General features: G+C 30.2%; 1 protein-coding gene across 1 annotated transcript in view; it reads left to right on the top strand.

Moving 5' to 3' along the window:
- Window positions 1-21,646, top strand: part of LOC145256084 (uncharacterized) — a 767,766-nt gene that overhangs the window by 517,027 nt on the left and 229,093 nt on the right. Inside the window, exon 5 of the mRNA XM_080114670.1 lies at window positions 7,261-7,455. Coding sequence (XP_079970796.1) covers window positions 7,261-7,455 — 195 coding nt within the window. The remainder of the gene's footprint in view (window positions 1-7,260; window positions 7,456-21,646) is intronic.

The raw sequence follows: 21,646 nt of genomic DNA, 5'->3' as shown, positions 1-21,646 counted from the left end.
ATTTGTCTGTAATAAGAGGGAGATGACTTATGACCTGAATTCTTAAATACAGGGCATACGGTAATTGTCTGTATTTTTGAGATGAGTTGTTTTCATTGATTGAGATTGTCGGACTGACTTCCTCATCTTGGTTGTTATTGTCACAACGTTTCGGCCGTTTTGCCCTCCGGCCTTCGTCAGGTGAACGGTTTGTTAGGAGTCTCGAACCCAACCCTTTATTATTATTACGGGGGTACCGTGTTCGGACTCCAGCTAGGCTTTGGGACATAGTTGCTGATTCTCTGTTTTTCAATGTTACTTTTTCACTGCCTTCGTTCAGGATTGAACTCAGCACCTTTGGGTAACTGTAAACTTTGATACAACGTCTAGGACCACTCGGCCATATGTCACTAGGACGTTGTGACAATAACAACCAAGATGAGGAAGTCAGTCCGACAATCTCAATCAACAGGGCATACGGATGAGGTTTTCCAGGGTGTTGGAAAGCACTTCTCCTTAAGGCAACGCTTAAACAGTTTCATAAGTACGGGAGCAAGTTCTGGTTGAAGCTTTTTTAACACTATAATTGGGATGCCGTTAGGGCCAGTTGCTTTACTGGAATCAAGGTTCTTGATTAGCTTGGCGACCTCATGCACAGATATTTGTATGTAACCTAGCGTGTTCTGTGTTATAGGAGAAAATATGGAGAGGTGATGGCCTTCGTCGCATAGGGTAGAATTAGCTGCAAAGTTCTTGGCAAATATTTTGGCCTTGTCTGATGCTGATGAAATGACCCCAGGTCCATTGATAATGGTTGGGATAGAACGCACACTTCTGTTCAGGATCCTATTTGCTATTTGCCAAAACTGGTGGGAACCAAGCCGCTGATCAGGTACTTTGGATTTAACGGACTGAGCATATAGATCTCTTGCATTTTTTATTACTCTTTTACAGTGGTTGCTGACGTTCCTGAAAGCAGCTTTAGTCTCAGTGCATCTATTACGTTGGTAGCTATGGAAAAGGTGACTTCTATGCGCGATGGCAGCAGCATATTCTGGGGAGAACCATGGCTGGCTGTTAGGTTTTGGTTGGAATTTTTTAGATGGTATGAATCGGTCTATGCCTACAATTAGCCATTCGGTCAGATCTGATACTAAAGAGGACACATCCTTTTTAAACATGGAATGCAGAGGTAGATCAGATATGAATGTACGGAATCTATCCCAGTCAGCCATGGAGTATCGGTATACAGTACGGTAGAGGGGTACGTCTGGGGATTTATTACATTTCATTTTTATCTTAACTGATACGACGGAGTAGTCGGAGGATTCTAGAGGAGAAAGAACGTAACATGCACATAGCTCAGGGGAAGTGGAGAGAAAAAGGTTTAGAAGGCTTGCATACTGACTTGTAGTATCGGGCACACGGATGGGTCCGCGAACAATCTCAGTGAGGTCATAAGCAATGGCAAAATCAGAACCTCCCCTCATCGTCTGTCTTATATTGTGAGGTCTAGAATCTAGGCTCATATATATATATATATATATATATATATATATATATATATATATATATATATACATATATATATATATGTCAGCCCCTTTAAGAAACATGTTTCTTATCGTTGAGCACTTTCAGTTGTAATGAATCGGTCAACTTGGCCCATATGCACAGATCGTCATATAATGATTAGATCACTCTGACTGACGTTAAAAACATTAATAAAAATAAGTGTTTAACTTTCAACTATATCTTTCGCGGTAGGCGAATGGTTCGGGTCTTTGCTAATGAAGCCAGGCATGACTTCTGTTGTCGGGTTCGAATCTCTCGACTGGCGTTAATCGTGACACACTGCACTGATGATTCCCGAAAGGATGAAACACTAGTGTCTGTAGGTATTTAATAATTATTATAGTAAATAATAATGTCAATTCCTTTAAGTAACTTGTTCCGTATAGTTGAGCACTTTCAGCTGTAATAAAGTCGGTCAACTTAGCTCGTATGCGCAGATCATCATATCATGATTAGATCACTCTGACTGATGTTAAAAGCATTTAATAAGAATAAATGTTTAAATTTCAACCGTATCTTTCGCGGTTGACGGTAGCCGATAGGTTTGGGTCCTTGCTAATGAAGAAAGACATTACTTCTGCTGCTCGGTTTTGAAAATCTCGACTGGTGTTAATAGTGACCCCCTGCACTGATGATTCCTGAAAGGATGAAACATTAGTGCTGTAGGTATTTAATAATTATTACAGATATATATATATATATATATATAGCTGTACCCTGTCACGCGTTGCTGTGGCTCAATTTGGTGTGATGGAAAATTCTAATAAAAAAGAGAAAATGCATGTTTCTTATATTCTTAGTACAGCAATCCACTCTAAAAAAAAAAAAATGAAAAAAATGGTACTCTTGCAGAATTGGATCCTGATCCTCAGGATTACCGTCAATCATGGCTTGGGCTCGACCAACAATCAGTGGATAAAGCTAACGTTGAAACGCTGAATGTTTTTTTTTTCTTTTTCTTTCTGTATACAAAAATGTGAGTTAGTAATTAATATCTGAGTGATGGGGGGGGTTACTATACACAGATTCGAAAAAGTTGTCCAAAAACAAATGAAAGCAAAGGTAAGGTAAGTTACATTTCTACCTAACTGGATAATTGTTTAGTGCTTTTATGTAAGGTAAAATGTTTAATCGGCTGGAAAAACAGAAATGGTTGCAGACTGTTGAATACGTTAAGTTTAGGAAATGAAGTTGAAAACTAAAAACTATACAATACAGTGTCAAAACCCCACCGAATATGTTACCATGACATAGACTGGCATAATCGGTTGATTTGTGACAGTATTTTGTATAGTTTTTTTTAGATTTAACTCACTTTATCAAACTTAACATAATCAACAGTGTCCGCCACCATTTGTATCTTTCAAATACAACGATAAACACTGTTTTTCGAGCTGACTAAACGTTACATTAAATGAAAAGGGTTTGTATAAACAGATACAAAGAAGTTGTCAAAAAATGAATATATAACAAATAAATATTATCAAAGGCAAGAAAAGTAAATGTTCTACCTAACTGGATAAGATTGTAGTGTTTTTATGTAATGTATAATGTTTAATCAGTTCAAAAACATGCAGTGTTTATCGGTATATTTGAAAAATACAAATGGCGGCAGACTGTATCGAACACGTTAAGTTTGGGGAAATTTTGGGAAAATGAGTTTAAACTAAAAAACTATACAAAATACTGTTAGGAACTCACTCAATATATGTTACTGTGATGTAGGCTGACATATAATCAGTGGTTTTAAATTTTGATCGATACAGGTAACGACTTTTAAGAGTCCCTTTTAGTGATTACCTGGTTTGAGGATATTATACAACTAAATGGCAAATCTGCCCCAAAAATCCGGTATTATTTTACTTTAAGGCCCGTCTCATGTTCGTATATAACGAAATATTTTATTGTAGATTTCAGTGTACTAAAAACGAATCTGCAAACCGTTTCCGTCGCAAAAAGAAAGTTTTCATGATATGAAGAAATTATTTTTTCGAAAAGTGGGTGATCACTTTTCAATTTAAATTTAACTTAGAATGAGCACCCACTTTCTGGCTACCTGAGAGAGGGGTATTTTTCTGTGTGTGGGGGTGTTTTGGCGGCCGACCCCCCGCCCCTCCAAACTATTTAAGCAGGTAATTTTAAAGGATTTTCCAATGGTAGAAAGAAAGCCCCCACCCCAAAAATCGTGGCCACAAAGTGGGTGATCATTTTACGTTAAATTATTATGGAAAAGTGATCCTTCACTTTTTAAAACTAATATTTCTTCATATCTTGGAAACTACTTGTTTGCCTTAATTATAAAGGTTATTTTCGTTTTCAGCGACCCCGAAAACCTCTAGGAGTGGTAATTTTAAAGGAATTTTCGAGGGTAGAGTAATTCCTCATATTTACCCTTTTTTTCCCCCCAATAACATAAGAAATTAAGAATTAGACAAATTTATGGTGCTAATGCACTTACCGATCCGTACTATTTTTTAAATCGTATTTCCAAGTTTAATTAAAGTTTGTTTTTTTATTATTCAATTGTATTCTAAATAATGTTAATGCTTCTGTACTGTTCCTTGTCTGCTTAAGTTTAATTTTTGTTTATTAAATTGTTAGGTTAAAGTCCAGAATAGTTACAAAACACCCTCTTCTCCCCATGTTAAGAAAGGCTTTTTAAATAATAACGTTATTATTTCAGCACGGATCAATAAGTGCACGAGTACCCAATTTCTTTAATAAAGAAAAAGCATTCATATTTTAGAATAGATGCAAAACTCCCTCCCCATGTTAAGAATAGCTTTCTGAATAACGGTATTATTTCAGCACGGTACCTTCTCTGCATAAGTACTATCTTTTGTTTATTAAATTGTTAGGTGAAAATATAAAATAGTTACAGAGCACTCTCCCTTTTCCATGTTAAGAATGGCTTTCTTAATAGCGTTATTTCAGCACGGTACCTTCTCTGCATAAGTACCATCTTTTGTTTATTAAATTGTTAGGTGAAAGTATAGAATAGTCACAAAACGTCATCCCCATGTTAAGAATGGCTTTCTAAATAACGTTATTATTCTATTATTATATTATTATGGTACTTTCTCTGCATAAGTACCATGTTTTGTTTATTAAATTGTTAGGTGAAAATACAGTACTCATGCAGAGAGTGATCCGTGTTGTAATAATAACGTTATTATTTAAAAAGCCATTCTTAACATGGGGAGGGGAGGGTGTATTTTAACCTTACAATTGAATAAAAAACATATAATAAAACTGTAATTAAACCTGGAAATACGATTTAAAAAAAATAGCGCGGACAAAAAAAATGTACTTTACCAACCAATCTTATATCGAAAAAAAAAAAACTCAAAAAGCAAGCGAAAAACTTTTTTTTTTGCCTTATATAATAAAGAAAAAATGTGTAAATTAAAAAATGTGGAAGATAAACAAATGAATAATGTTTTTTTTGTTTTTTTTTTTACTTATCGTGTAAACAGAAAATGAAATCTTTCGTCAATTCGTGGCTGTGAAATGAATCGAACCGGTAGTTCAGTTTTATCAACAGAACAGATTCGCACTAACGGTTAAAAAAATATATTTATTTTATTTAATATTTTAATAATTCGCGAGGTAAACTTATTTTAATAACATAAAAACATCCCTCGACTCTAAAGATGGGTTGTCTGAAAATTTCAAATAAAATGGTAACGTAGAAATATGGTTTTATTCACTTTTAACGAACTAAATTCACATTTATATAGATATAGATATATATGAAGGCGTACTAGACAAATTATCTAGGCCAGGAGAGATTAGTCTGCAAATCCCATAGACACAAACTATGTAGTCTCTTTCCCGCGACTTTTTGTTTTTATATATACATATAATATATATATATATATATATATATATATATGTATATGTTTCTATACATACATATGTATATATATATATGTTTCTATACATACATAGTTATATATATATATATATATATATATATATATATTTACATGATATGTATATGTTTATATATATATATATATATATATATATATATATGCCAAAAACTTTGCTTCTTTGATTATTGTATCTGTCTGTTTCCAATGTCACATCTAGCCATTGTGGTTGTAAACATGTGTATTTTTATGGTAATTTCCCTACATTGATGATGTAATACGTTATGAAGTTTTCAATTAGCTGAAATTGGTTACATTAATCATTTTATTTTCTCTTGCATTTTTTATATTTAAACATCATTTCAGATAAAACATTGCATCTCTATGACCGCTTATTAGACATTCACATTTATTTTAGTTCTTGAACTTAACCAAAACTATGCTCGAAAAAGTTTGTATTATATTCTTACGTTACGAACGAGTACGACTGAATTTAGAACATGAAAAATTATTTCTTTTTATCTTTGAAATATTAAAAAAAAACAACTTATATTAAAAAACACAGTTAATGGTACTATCTAAAGAAACTTAAATATTTTATTCATTCTATAAATTTTACAGCCTTATTTTACAAATTACAAATAGAGTTTATCTCCAATATTTGATCAGTCATATGCTTACCATCAGCTTCGTTGCTTTAAAAAATTAATTTTCACAAGTAAAATATATACTATAGTGCTATGGTGCTTAATTGAATATTTCCATTATATTTATGTCAAATCAGATTTGCTATTCAATAACTGAACTTGACGAATCGTAATTAGTATCGTAACTGTTGTTTACTGCACGCACTTTATCATAGTAAAAAGAAGCATCATTTCTATTATTGTCTTGCTATCTTTAGTCTTTAAAGTAGTTTTAAACGCCACCGTGTAATTGTAAATATAGAGTTTAATTAGATAATTTGCAAAATCGATCGTATTATGTTCTTGTTATGTATTTTCTTTATTGGATAAAGCAGACGTCGGTATCAATCATTTTATTGATGTTTGCTTAGTAATGCGAGTTAGTGTAACGTTACACACGTGTTAACATGTAAACGCTCGCAACCCAAAATGTTGTAGCAGAGTACGTCGCAAAGAGATTAAGACCAAGAATAACTCGACTCATTTTTTTCTATTGTAATAACGGCATTTATTTCCGAATACTTTTCCGAATAAAAGTGATCTTGATACTTTTCCTTAACCTCTGTCCTATCGAACGTGATCGTCTATCTGTGCACACGTTCCTTTTATAGTTTTTAACTTTTTTACTACCGTGGCGTCACTTCCCACTCAACTCAGCATTTGTATGCAGCCACAGTACGCGCGTTCCCGATCTGTTCCATTTGTGCTGTGTTTTTTTTATTTACAAATATGTACCCGTCATTTTTTTTTTTACTATTCGTAAACAGAAGTATGATGGCTAATATTCCTAAGACCGAACATAATTGAATAGTGTGCAGCTTCAAATAATCACGAACATTTTTTATTTCTTCAAGATTTTGCAATTTTTTTAATTTTAAATAAACAATTTTCCATTTGGATAGCATCTTAAGAACACATAACTCCAGTTGTGAAATCTTTATTGACACCAAATCAATGTTTTCGAATTTACTTCAAAGTGTTTAAAGAGTCACTATCATATACAAGTGCATCGAATTGTTATCTCTTTATGTTTGAATATGTACACCAGCATTTAAATATAAATTATTAATTTAAATATAGATATTATTGCTGATGTCATGTATGTTTGATGCTATGATTCAATTCTGGTTAAATTTTATTTCCAGGCCTACAAATTAAAGCTTTTTGGAAAGCGACATGTGTGGATGTTAAGCGGGAGTTTTACTAAAGAATGGTGGAAAGCTAAGAACGACACTAGTTGCACAGATGAACAACTGACCGAAGCTTTGCAAGGATACTTTACCGTAGCTAGCATCAACGCCATAACTGGTTCAATGAGAATGAAATCGATCGGCGGTTTGGTAAGTAATTAAAAACATTGAAATTATCATGTTTTGCATTAAAATTTCTGTACACACACATCTAATATATAAAAAGCTATATGTCGGTCTGTCTCCATATTTCGGCAAAGATAGATATCGTCTCTGAAACTAAAAGTCGCAAAGCGACGCTAGGGACATTAAATAATTTGTTTTGTTTTTTACGGACCGTACCTTTATGGGTCTTTAGCCGACTAGATAGTTTTAAAAGAGTCAAAACTGGATCCAAACTGAAAAAAATCGCTATGCATTTTGTACATCGATCTTAGTTTATATATAATTTTTATTTGAATCAGTTTACGTGTCACGTTGGTACAGTGGTAACATGACCGGCTTTGAATGCTTTTGTTTCGGTTTCAATTCTAGCTGATGGAACCCAAACATTTTTTTAAAACTTTTGAAATCACAACTCTACAATATTATATACGAAATCTGGACAAATTAAAATATCATATAAATTTTACGACCGAGTTAAGCCGGGCACCGTTTCCCGCTAATCTATATATATAAAAGGCAAAAGTGGCGCACGCGTTTTATTATGTCCAGCAAAGGGTTTTTTTTTCGCCGGGGTTCTCGGGGGAGGGTGTACTTTTTTTTTTAGAACTTTTATATACTAGATCATAATGTCTACGATTTGCAAACGGACATTTATTTTGATCAACTTTTATAAAATTACCTCTATTCCGTCCTTTCGCGTGTTTGTTGGTCTTTTTCGTATAAATAAAGTGAAACTAATAGTAGCCATCGCAATCCACTGACTATCTCGGTCGTGACCTTCAGAAAAGCAATTAGCTTTGATCAATGTGGGAAACCCCCTTCATATCAGATCATTGCTATACATTTAGAGAGCCTCTTTTTTTTGGGGGGGGATGGTTTTCCTCAACATCGTGGGGAAGCAAAATACGGCATAAACTATCCTTCAACTAACCTTTATTTCTACACCTGCGTGAACTCATTCACTTACCAAGTCAACTTTTTAATCGTTAAATTTGAACGCATTTCACTTCCTCTCGCATCTTAGCGTAGCGTAGAAAAATGTCACGTTTTTGTTCACTTTCTTTTCCGCCTTCGCTTCACGGGTTCGAACCTGCCTGACTACTAACACTTTTTTTTTCTTTTAAACCTCCAAACACCCCGACAAGGCCGGGTACACCCGCTAGTCTAATATATAAATGGCTACAAGTCTGTCAGTCTGTCTGTCTGTCTGTCTGTCTGTATCCATATTTTCAAACTCTCTCTATTCCGAAACTCGGCAGAGCGGCCCTACTGGCTTCAAATGATTGGATTTTTTACGGGCTGTTCTTTTATGGTATTTAGCCAGTTAAATAGTTTTTAAGGGATCCAAAATCGGTAAAAATTGAAAAAATCGTAGTAGATTTTGTACATTAATCATAGTTTCTTTTTAATTTTTAAATATTAAGCGTCTCACGTTGGTACAGTGGTAATGTCACCAACTTTGAATGTCAAAGTTTTGATTTCGGTTTCGATTCCAGCTGATGGAACCCAAATACTTTTTTTTACTTTTGAAATTACGACTTTATAATAATATATATGAAATCTTGATAAATTAAAATATCATATTTAAGCGTATGTTTCGACCGGGCGGAGCCGGACATCATTCCGCAAGTATATATATATATATATATATATATATATATATAAAGAAATAAAAATTACAATAAGTTTACCAAGGTAATCAAAATGGTAAACTTAAAATATATTACAAATATTAAAGAGTTAATATTTGCAAGTAAAGTAATCTCAACCAGATGTAAAAGCTCAATAAAACCGAAAAGGAAATAGAGCTTATAATATGAACAAATGATTAATAAAACATGTTAAAAGACATCTTGAAAAAGAGTTAAAAACATATTTAATTTTAAAAAGGAAACTCAAGATAAGTGGATAGTCCTTAATCCACGCTATTTCGAAGAAATCGTCTCCTTCTCATCAGAGGGCAGGAATTAGCAAAATGCGGGATTGGATTTTGCATGTAAAAGTATTTAGTGAAACTACAAGTAAGTCACAAATCTTACTTGGTTAAAAAAAAAGGTGAGGTAAGGGGAGTAGGAGGTAAAAGAAACATGATAAAAAGATTTCACATGAATGGATAGTCCGGTGAAGGGTAAAAAATCCAAGAATGGTAAAATCCAAACACGGTAGAATTAAAAATTTCCAATCCAACAGGTAAGTAAATTGTCCAAAATGATCCAAAAGGCAGAATATGAAAATACACAACATGATGCTCTCATTTTGATCTTCATTTTGTGAAAATATGATATAAATGTTCGATTATAAGTTATTTTATTTTTACTTAAATTTTCTTTGCATATGAGCAGTTACAGAATTTTGATACACATGAATATATTAAATTTTTTGGTTGAAAAATTATATATATATATATATATACTAGCTGTACCCGGCCACGCGTTGCTGTGGCTCAGTTTGTTAAAATGGAACACATGTGAAAGTAGAGAAAAGTTTGATTCTTTTTTTCAAGAGAATGTACAAATTATTTATTTTTTTAACAGATGTTAAGAAAATAAACAAAAAAAATACTTCCGTCATTAATTATGCAAAAAAATAAATAAAATGTTGATTTAGTGTTTCAATATGCTTATAAATTACGATAAAACTTGCTGAGTATGCACTGTTTTACGGTTGTTGTAAAAATGGAACGGAAACTTAAATTTCTCTTCATTTTGATCTTTCTTAATTTTTTAATTGTGCTCCCCCAAACGAATATAATAAAAACAGTAACATTCAACAATTGTACTTTATGTATATAAAACACAAAATATTTATTAAAAATAAAAAATTTAAAAAAAAAACGCTGTAGCATAAACGACGGCTTCACCAAGCAAACTACGTTGGGGGTAGGGGACTTTTTTTTTCCAGGACATAGAATTTTCTAATTTTCAAAAATACATTATAGCGCTTTTTGGGCGGAAAATTTAAAATTAGCTGAAAAAGAAATAAAATAAGAAAAGGAAAGCATACCAAGTTGGAGTGGGGGGGGTAATTTATCTGTTTTTTTTTGTTTTTTTTTTGCCTGGAACATCGAATTTTCAAATTACGCACCGACATTTACCAATTAGAACACCATTTAACATTTTCCGAAGATTTTACTTTGTACATTCGGGGCGCGAGCGGGGGGGGGAGATGTGATGTTGGGGCGCACGCGCGCCCCAACATCACCCCCCCCCCAAACAAATTAGAGTGGTCGGTGTTCTGTAGTAGCGTATCTGGATATTTACCAAAAAAAATATTTAGGTTTGGCTATAAATTCCTAAACTCATTTCAGCCTAAATAATTCAGGTGACTGAAATAGGAATCTAATTGAATCTTTAATTTCCTGAATAGTATGCTAGAATTCATTTTTCTTCGAGTTATATCGAATACATTAATACGGACTTTAGCGGCTTTTTTTCGTAATGTTACTGTAAAAATTATTTTTTATTGTTACAAATTACGATGCTTTAAAAAAAGCAAAAATAAATTCTTGCGTCTTTTATTTACTACTGAAAACCATAACTTTAGTAAAGGTATTTTTTGTTTAAACAAAATAAAACATTTTCACTAAGAGTTAAGTAAAAATAATTAGTTCATTATATTCTGCGATCATTATTTGAAAAATACTGCAATTTTCATTAAAATTCGTTAATTTCCTGATTTTTTGTGAATTTTTAGATAAAGGGAGGAGTCAAAATGTGTATACACTTTGAGTGTCGGCATTCATTTTGCGACCACGTGTGGTTAATTTAAATTAAATTTCAATCACATGGTTACATTATCAATAATCATGTAATTAAACCCATTGAAAATTTACCGATATTGTAAACACATTCTGTTTACATTAAGTCTGTGCTGTTTTTTTAGAGATGCAATGTTGTCAACTGAGATTTTAAAAAAACCCGCTCAGATCAGGAGAAAGAAATGTCCAGAAAATCGCTAGATTTTTAACTTATCGTCTGAAATTTTCAAAAATCGCTAATTCCCCCCCCCCCAAAAAAAACTCCATAATGTTCCGTGTTTTCTCACTATGGGTTTGTATTACTGTACACATAGATTCGAAAAAGTTGTCAAAAAACAAATATATAACAAATAAATGTTATCAAAGGCAAGATAAGTTACTTTTCTACCTAACTGGATATATTTTTCGTGTTTTTATTCAATTTAACATGTTTATTCAGCTCGAAAACCATACAGTGTTTACCGATGTATTGGAACATTCAAGATGGAGTCTGATTCTCTCTTTAACACGGTAAGTTTGGGAAAAGATGTTATAAATAAAAAACCGGATAAAATACTGTTAAAACTCGCTCAATACATGTTACTGTGACATAGGTTGACATATATTCGGCGGGTTTTTAATAGTATTTTGTATAATTTTTTTATTTATAACACCTTTTTCCAAACTTACGGTGTTAAAGAGGGTGTGAGACGCCATCTTGAATTTTCAAATACATCGGTAAACACTGTATGTTTTTCGAGCTGAATAAATATGTTACATTGAATAAAAACACGAAAAATATATCCAGTTTGCAGAAAAGTAACTTATCTTTCCTTTGATAACATTTATTTGTTATATATTTGTTTTTTGACAACTTTTTCGAATCTATGTGTACAGTAATACAAACCACGTCGGAGGTTGGAATGCCCCCCCACCTAAAATGTACTTGGAAAAATAAATTTTATAGTGAGATTTAAGAATGGTCAGTCGAAAAAAAGGTGAAAAACAAAACAAATAATCAATAAATAATTGTTACCAAAGGCAATAAATGATACTTTTTTTACTTACATGAATGAGTTTATTTTATGTTTTAAAGTATTTTCAATCGCTTTTCGGGTTTTCTTTATTTTTTAATAATCTAATGCGGGTGTGTGGGTGCCAAATATCTCCAGATTTTCTAGAATTCCCCGCTAGATAGTAAACGAAATCTCCAGATCTAGCAGGAAAACCGCTAAATTGTAACACTGGTCACGTGACAGAAAGCGGTAATAAATAATTGTCCCTAAATAAAAAAATGGCCTCTCGGTACAAAGAAAAACACCTATTAATCATAGAAAAATTAAGTATAATGTTATAATTAAAAAGAAATATATAAAAACACACATGGATATAGTAAACATATTATACCAAAACGTGGAAGCCATCCGTCCAGTGGTTTTTTAGGCAATTAATTCCGAACGAACCACCAGTTACATTTATATATATATATATATATATATATATATATACTAGCATTTCAGCCTGGCGTTGCCCGGGTGTTTGGAGGTGTATGTTGAGAAAATAAAAAAAGCGGTGATTTTTTTTTAAACTTTTACACCTATTATGACACCTTAAAATTTAATGTTTGGGGCTCAAATTAAGTTATTAAGTTAGATCCATGTTCAAGGAACCTATATATAAAACTTAATTTGTTTATACCCAAAATTGTCGGAGGAGTTTGGTAGAGTTCTCAAAGGTTAAATCATTGAATTTTTACCCTTTAATAACATAATTTCTAGCCGATAATGGATTACAAAGATTTTCCCAAATCTCAGTATTATATATACCAAATTTCGAGTCTGTAGACTGAAGATTAACAGAGTTATTGCGTAGGGAAATGTACACAGACACACACAGACAGACAGAAATCTTCACTTTTATAGATATACTAGCATTTCAGCCCAGCGCTGCCCGGCTGTTTGGAGGTGTATGCTGAGCAAAAAAAAGGGGGATCATTTTTTTTTTTACCCCTGTTATGACCCCTTAAAATTTAATGTTTTGGGCTCAAATCATATTATTAAGTTAGAACCATGTCCAAGGAACCTGTACCTAAAATTTCAGAGTTTAGACCCACAATTGTCGGAGAAGTTTGGTAGAGTTCTCAAAGGTCAAATCGTTGAATTTTGACCCCCTTAACAGCAAAATTTCTGGCCGAAAACCGATCACATCGATTTCCCCAAATGTCAATACCCTGTATATCAAATTTCGAGTCTGTAGACTAAAAATTGACAGAGTTATGCGTAGGGAAATGTACACAGACAGACAGACACGTTCACTTATATATATATATATATATATATATATATATATATATATATATATATATATATATATATATATATATATATATATGCCTGTGTGTGTATCTATTATCGCCATCACAGGAATTTTATTCGAATGTTTGAAGAAAACGTTGAAACTCTCGACATCGTCACTTTTCTTATTTTCCTCACTGTCAATAATTTTCATGATATTGTTTGAATTTGATTGCGCCTGGCTTCACTTCTAAAATGTTGATATCTGCATTATGTACGAAGGCAGCAGAAATAACTTTCCGACTTTCAAGGGCAGGTAATTAATCTTTTCAAACAAAATATCAAACTGTTTTTCTTACTTATTTTTTTATGATAAAAATGCATCTGATAATGTTGTTGTAAATTTGAAACGAGTCGGTGCTGAAACAGCCGCTACTTGCCAAAAAGAAATGTGTTACAAAATACGAATTTCCCGCTTTGGTAAGATTACATTAACGTTTGAAGTATTTTCCACTTTTCTAGCTATCACCGTGTAGGAATGAGCGTGAGTGCAGGGCTATGTGGACAGGCAAAATGTTACATTACAGAGAGTAAAGAAATAAGGGTAATTTGAGAGAGTGTGTGCATGTGTGTAAAAGGAAAAGAGAGTGTGGGGGGAGGAGGTTCTATGATTTGGGATAAAGATAAATTGGTAGAGTTTAATAAGGTGAAAGGGAGAAATCGAGTGTCTACTACTGTCTTATGTAGAATATTAACGTTACAATTATTAACACACATATACGTATATTGGACATATTTAAAAGCGTTTACATACACGCATGGATATGCGCAGCATACTCAGTTTGCTATTGATCTAACACTTAAGTTTAAATAAAATAATAGGAAACAAACACAATGAGGGAATCGATCTTTCTCGATCAATCGTGTCACATCGGAGGATCGATCTTGTACTATCTTCATCGAAATCCCAATCGGTGCTTCTTTGTTAGTCGACACGCACACTAAACCATTTTTTGTCTTTTTAAGCGGTATTTTAACGTGGAAAGACTTGACTGCTTTTCTTCATCCTTTGCATTATTGTCTAGTGTGAAGAATTGTGTAAAGAAATGAAGTTGTCTATTTTGTTTCACTTCGTGTTTGGCCTCAGGATATTCAGACAAACTAACGTCAGTGTGAACACAATTGTCTACTGTTGTCAGAAATTACCGAATTATTTGATGGTGTCACGTCGGGTAAAGTATATATCTTTAGGCCCCGAAAGAGACGAAGATTATTTCCTGTAAGAGTTCATCCACGAGAAATCTACAGTGAATTAATTATTTTGCAATCCCAATTACGCTTTTTCTAACGAAATGAAGTTGTTTAATCCATGTAGTAAGTAAAAGACATAAGCAACTAAAAACAATAACAGTTTAAGCAAGGAAGAACTGGTGCTGTACCAGAGTTTCATTATCTTTGACTAATTGAACTCCACAGGCTTTCAGATTTAGTCTGCACTATTATTTAATCCTGAGCCTGAGATGTATAAACTAATATTTTTCTTAAGGCTATTATTGAGAGTAGTGCAGTAGTCCAGACAGAAATCGAATTCAGACCCCGTAACAGTCCGCATTTTGCCAATATGTAATATATATATAATGTATATGTATATAATGTATATGTATATAATGTATATGTATATAATGTATATGTATATAATGCATATGTATATAATGTATATGCATATAATGTGCATATATATAATGTATATATATATAATGTATATGTATATAATGTATATATAATGTATATATATAATGTATATATATATAATGAATGTATATATAATGTATATATATAATGTATATATATATAATGAATGTATATATAATGTATCTATATATAATGAATGTATATATAATGTATGTATATATAATGTATATATATAATGTATGTATATATAATGCATATATATATAATGTATATATAATGCATATATATAATGTATATATATAATGCATATATAATGTATATATATATATAATGTATATATATAATGTGTGTATATATAATTATATATAATGTCTATATATAATGTGAATGTATATAATATGTATATATATAATGTGTATATATAATGTGTGTATATATAATGTGTATATATATAATATGTATATAAGGTATATATATATATAATGTATATATAAGGTATATATATAATTAATGTATATATGATGTATATATAATGTACGTATATAATGTATATATGATGTATATATAATGTGTATATATAATGTATATATATAATGTATATATATGTATATATATAATGTATATATATATAATGTATGTATATAATGTATGTATATATATATATATAGATATATATAATGTATGTATATATATAGATATATATAATGTATGTATATAATGTATGTATATATAGATGTATATAATGTATGTATAATGTATATATATATTGTATATATAATGTATATATATATATATATTTCGTATATATATAATGTATATATATATTGTATATATATAATGTATATATATATATATATTTCGTATATATATAATGTATATATAATGTGTATATATAATGTATATATATAATGTGTATATATATAATTTATATATATAATGTGTATATAATGATATAATGTGTATATATATATTACATATATATTGTATATGTAATGTATATATATATAATGTGTATATATATAATTCATATATATAATGTGTATATAAGGATATAATGTATATATATATATATTGCATACATATTGTATATATATTGTATATATATAATGTATATATAATGTATATATGTGTATATATATGTATATATATGTTTATATATATATGTGTATATATAATGTATATGTGTATATATAATGTATATGTGTATATATAATGTATATATGTATATATATATAATGTGTGTATGTATATATATATATAATGTGTGTATGTATATATATATATATATATATATATATATATATATATATATATATATATATATATAGCGACGCTAATTAGTTTCACTAGAGCGACCTGAATATTATTACGCTCTGTTAGATCGATCTTCAGATTGACACACGCGTCGAACGTTAATTGTCGTATCTGACGACCAGATCACGGACTTTAAAGGACCTTGTCTTCTGTTTCTAAATGGTTTAGATTTGGATAATTCCCACATACATATTACTTTTGCACGGTTTTCATTAAAACTCCTCACAGCAATGCATGCTCCTGTATCTTCTTCTGCTCCTTATTTAGAAGTAAATATTTCAATAGTCGTGTCGATGAATCTAAGTTTTATGAAATGGTTCTAAACCAAAGTATTATTGTCTCTCGATAGAAATAAAAAAAATCTCTAAACATGAATATGATGTGATTTAATATAAATATGAGGAACGAAAAGTAATTTTTGCAGAGTTTATGGTCACATAAATATAGCAACTGTCTAGAAATATTTACAAATATATATTAATATGTTCTTTTTTGTTTTTTAGCGATAAATTTATTTCTGATATTAATCACCTTCTTTGTGACTAAGATAGTTGCCTTTCAATATATACGCATGAGACGTACAATAGTGATGGCGAAACATGTTTGTGGACAACTATTTTGTCTATACATATACGAATACGTATATATATGTGGCTCGTGTAAGTACGTTGTTATTATTATTATAAATAGTAGTATCATTAATAAGATGCGAACAGGCAATTACAGCGGTCAACCATTCTTACATTGAATGCGTTTCATTAATATAAGAATGAAAAATATAACAGGTTTTATTTTTGACAAGAAAAGGTTATATCCTTAGCAGAAATGATTAATTATATCGTTGTCAATAATGAAGTGCACAAATTATATTTTTTTTATTCAGACGAATATATGAAAATTTAAGTTTTTAATAAACTAATTTGATATGCCATTACCGTTCCATTACAAACGGACAATGCACTTCATGCGTCAGATTTTAAATTTGATTTGAAGGTGAACGAAATTGGAATCTTTTCAAACCATTATTTAAATCACAATAGCTGATAAGAAAGGCGCCTGCAATGAAGTTCATTAATACAGATTAGAAACTCTTTCGCTTGAAAAAAACAAATAGCTTAAAATGCATAAAATTTTCGATATATATATATATATATATATATATATATATATATATATATATATATATATATATATATATATATAAAGCTCATTTGGGAGAAAATCAGCAAAGTGCTCAATCTATATATATCTATAAAAGTGAAATGGTCTGTCTGTGTGTGTACATTTCCCTACCAAACTACTCTTTCAATTGTCAATCTACAGACTCGATATTTTAATGCTTTCTGACTTTCTGTAACACGCATGCAAACACATATATATACCTATCTATCTAAATATTTCTTACTATATATCAAATTCATATACATTCTAGTTTCGAGATAATCACATTAATATAGTCATTGATATCCGTTTCATGAATTCAATATCAACAATTGTGTTGTGTACCATCGTTTCCAAGACGAATTTGGTGTTTATTGATATGAATCTTCTTCATCGCCTGAAGTATAGATAAGAAAGTATGAAGTTTAACAAATCATCATACATAACTCAAATCCCGGCAAATGGATGAAAAGTGTGAGTGTAGGAACATGACAATTTCAATCTCCTTCAAAAAATTATACATAACAAGGAAACCAGACATAAAAGCGACACAACAGTAGAAAAAGGGACACAAAATTACAAAAGTAAATAATGTAGACAGCATTAAAAATCATTGTACAATGTAACACATTTTTTACAAAAGTATACAAAGATTTATCAAATTAAAACTTGTACCTGAAAAGGTACATGAAATTTAAAATTAATTCGAGTGTAAATATATTCTTTAAAATAAATTACTCCGTAATAATTATCTATAAATATACCATAACAAAAAATGAAACTGTTGCATACAATGCTTTATAATCTTTTCTATGTGTAGTAGAAAATACAATTATAGTGACAAAAAAATTAAGATAATATAAACAAAAAATTAAAATATAAAACACTTTGATAATTTAAATATTATAATACAATCTAAACTAAGCCTTTAGTTCAATATACATGCATGCATACACACACACACACACACGCATATATATATATATATATATATATATATATATATATATATATATATATATATATATATATATATGAAATGTGAGATTAGAAGAACGATAACGTGCGGAGTTGTATCTTTAAATAAACAGATATTTATTTAAGGTTTCAAATTTTCGGCTAATAAATAAAGCCTTCATCAGAATTATAAAAAAAAACAAACAATACAATATATTAGTTTTTTTTTTCTTCTTCTTAGCCTAATTTTTAAGGATATTCTTTATTCTTTAAATACATTTAACATTATCTTGTTTCTTAAGTCTTGCTTCCTATTAGTTCTTTTTATACATATAAAAATATGTAAAATATGTGAAAGACGTAAGAATTCAGCTTTTTCTTTTATTTCCTTTTATATATTTGTTCTTTTGTAATATACATTATCATTACTTGCGTATATACTTATTTATTTTTATTTTCGTTTACCTTTTTGCAATTTTACCTTTGAGAAATAAATAAAACGTATTTGCTTAAGAATTTACAAGTATATATCATTTTATTCTTATTTAGCGTCGTCTCCCCTCTTTTTAGTTATACTTGTAGAATTAATAGTGTACAAAACTACAATAAAGAAAATTTACAAATATTATTTTCTTTTAATATGAGTTTGGTATTTTCATAAATAATTGATAACAGGTTATTTATATGTGAACTTCATTTACCATGTAGTTTCTATATATCATCATTTCCTCTGTAAACTAATGGTATCTTATTAACTTTCAGCTTTATGTTAAACAATTTTCCGGTTGTGCTTTTAACATAGTAGAAATGTGTTCTCAGTGCAATGAGTGAATGTAGTTGATAGTGTAGTGAGTGAATGCTGTTGCTAGTGTAGTGAGTGAATGCTGTTGGTAGTGTAGTGAGTGAATGTAGTTGTTAGTTTAGTGAGTGAATGTTGTTGTTAGTATGGTGAGTGAATGTGATTGTTAATGTAGTGAGTGAATGTTGTTGTTAGTGTAGTGGGTGAATGTAGTTGTTAGTGTAGTGAGTGAATGTTGTCAGTGTAGTGAGATTTTCATGTGTTGCCTTAATTATTGATATTAAATAATGGCGTAAAATAATTTTACTAAAAATTAAACTGCACGATCTTTGAAATCTTGCACTGTTTTTCCAGAGAATTGGATTTGTAAATTTGGTATCTATATAATCCCTGGACGTATAACTATATTCATGGATATCTACATTTCAGCAGTGCCCTTTATTGTGTTACTAACGTTTATTCAATCTGTCTCTTTTTACAATTATATACTTCTTATACAACAGTAGAATCCAGACTCTATATTTGAATAAGCAATATTGCCTGAAGGGGCATCTGGTTACTTTTGGCTGACTGAAACATTCCCATTAATATGTAGCGATATATAAATGTTTATGTAACACAAATAAAAAGTATATATACATGATAGAATATATATGGTCCACAAAGTATGGAAATAAAACATTTAAAAATATAAAAAACGTTTACAAGTGTTTTTGATATAGATGTACATAATAATACTTTGATAAGTATGTTTTAACTTAAATAGGGATGGTATAATAAAATTGTAGGGTCTGCGTTCACGCCTGTCCTCAATAGAATGGAAATAGGTACAAACTTTGATAAAGGCATTTCATATCTATCTGCGTAAGTATACTTTGATAATTGTGTTTCTGTTTGAAGAAATATGGTATAATTAAATATAGCAGACTGTAACTATAGAAGAAAAAATAAATGTCCCCTACAAGGCTCATGTAAAATAAAAAATGTAATCTATAGCTGCACAGTATCAAAAAACCCAAATCTACATGAATCTATTAACAGCCATAACTCAACCACTAGATTAAATAATGACACCAACTTTAACCAATCTACCAATCAATTACAAACCAACCCACCATATAATAATTCAACGCCAGACCTAACGGAAAATAATCACAATAAACAAGGGGCAATATATTTTGGTTCCACATCTGGCCTAATAAAACATAGGATTTCAACGCACAAATATTCTTTCAAAAATAACTCTCTGTCAAACCAAACTACTCTATCCAAGTATATTTGACAACTCAAGAATAACAATATTTCTTCCATGTTGAAATGGCAAGTAATTGAATCTTGCAAACCATATAAACCAGGAGATAAATTCTGTGCACTATGTACAAAAGAGACCCTAAAAATTTTGAAATATGAAGATATAAAAAATACAACCACCCTATTAAAATCAAGAGAGGAACTAATTTTCACATGCAGTCATAAACGTTGGTTTAAATTTAATAAATATAAACCACCTTAAATCATTAAAAATTACTTATTAGTAAAAATAGATTATAATATATTTATTTATTATTCTGTAATAAATACAGTTAGACTAATTATCTCCCTTGCATTCTTTAATTAAAGAAATATGACTAATTATCCCCCTTGCATTATTTAATTATACAAATAACATTATTCTCCCATTTCTTTCGAATTTTAAATCTTGGCGTTCTTTAATCAAAAGTATGCTAACGGATATAAATTATTCCACAAGCGTTCCTTTTGAAAATTTATCATTTCATAAGCTGAAAAGCTATAACAAGCATCTATATGAGTACTTTGACCATAGTTCCTGATTTCAAAAGGCGAAAAATTAAAAGGTAAATATTTGTATGTATATTTTATGTGTATATATGTATATGTATGTATATTTATATATGTGTGTATTTATATATATATATGTGTGTATTTATATATGTGTGTATATGTATATATTTATATATGTGTATGTGTGTATACATATATGTATATATATGGGTATGTGTCTATGAATTTTATCGAAAAAATACTATTATAATATTGTATTTAAACCAAATTTAGATTTATAATTTTACTCTATTTTATTTCTATCTTTAACCTATGTTAATTTTCTTATCAAGTTAAATCCATACCTTTATTTTAATTTTTTCCAGATACATATGCATTAATTATAATGCTAGGTTTATTTATGGTGTCTTTTACATTTAA

The sequence above is a fragment of the Euprymna scolopes genome, chromosome 3 (assembly GCF_053919585.1).
Source record: "Euprymna scolopes isolate OS-2025 chromosome 3, ASM5391958v1, whole genome shotgun sequence".
Lineage (NCBI taxonomy): Eukaryota > Metazoa > Mollusca > Cephalopoda > Sepiida > Sepiolidae > Euprymna > Euprymna scolopes.
This window is presented reverse-complemented; position numbering and strand designations above follow the sequence as displayed.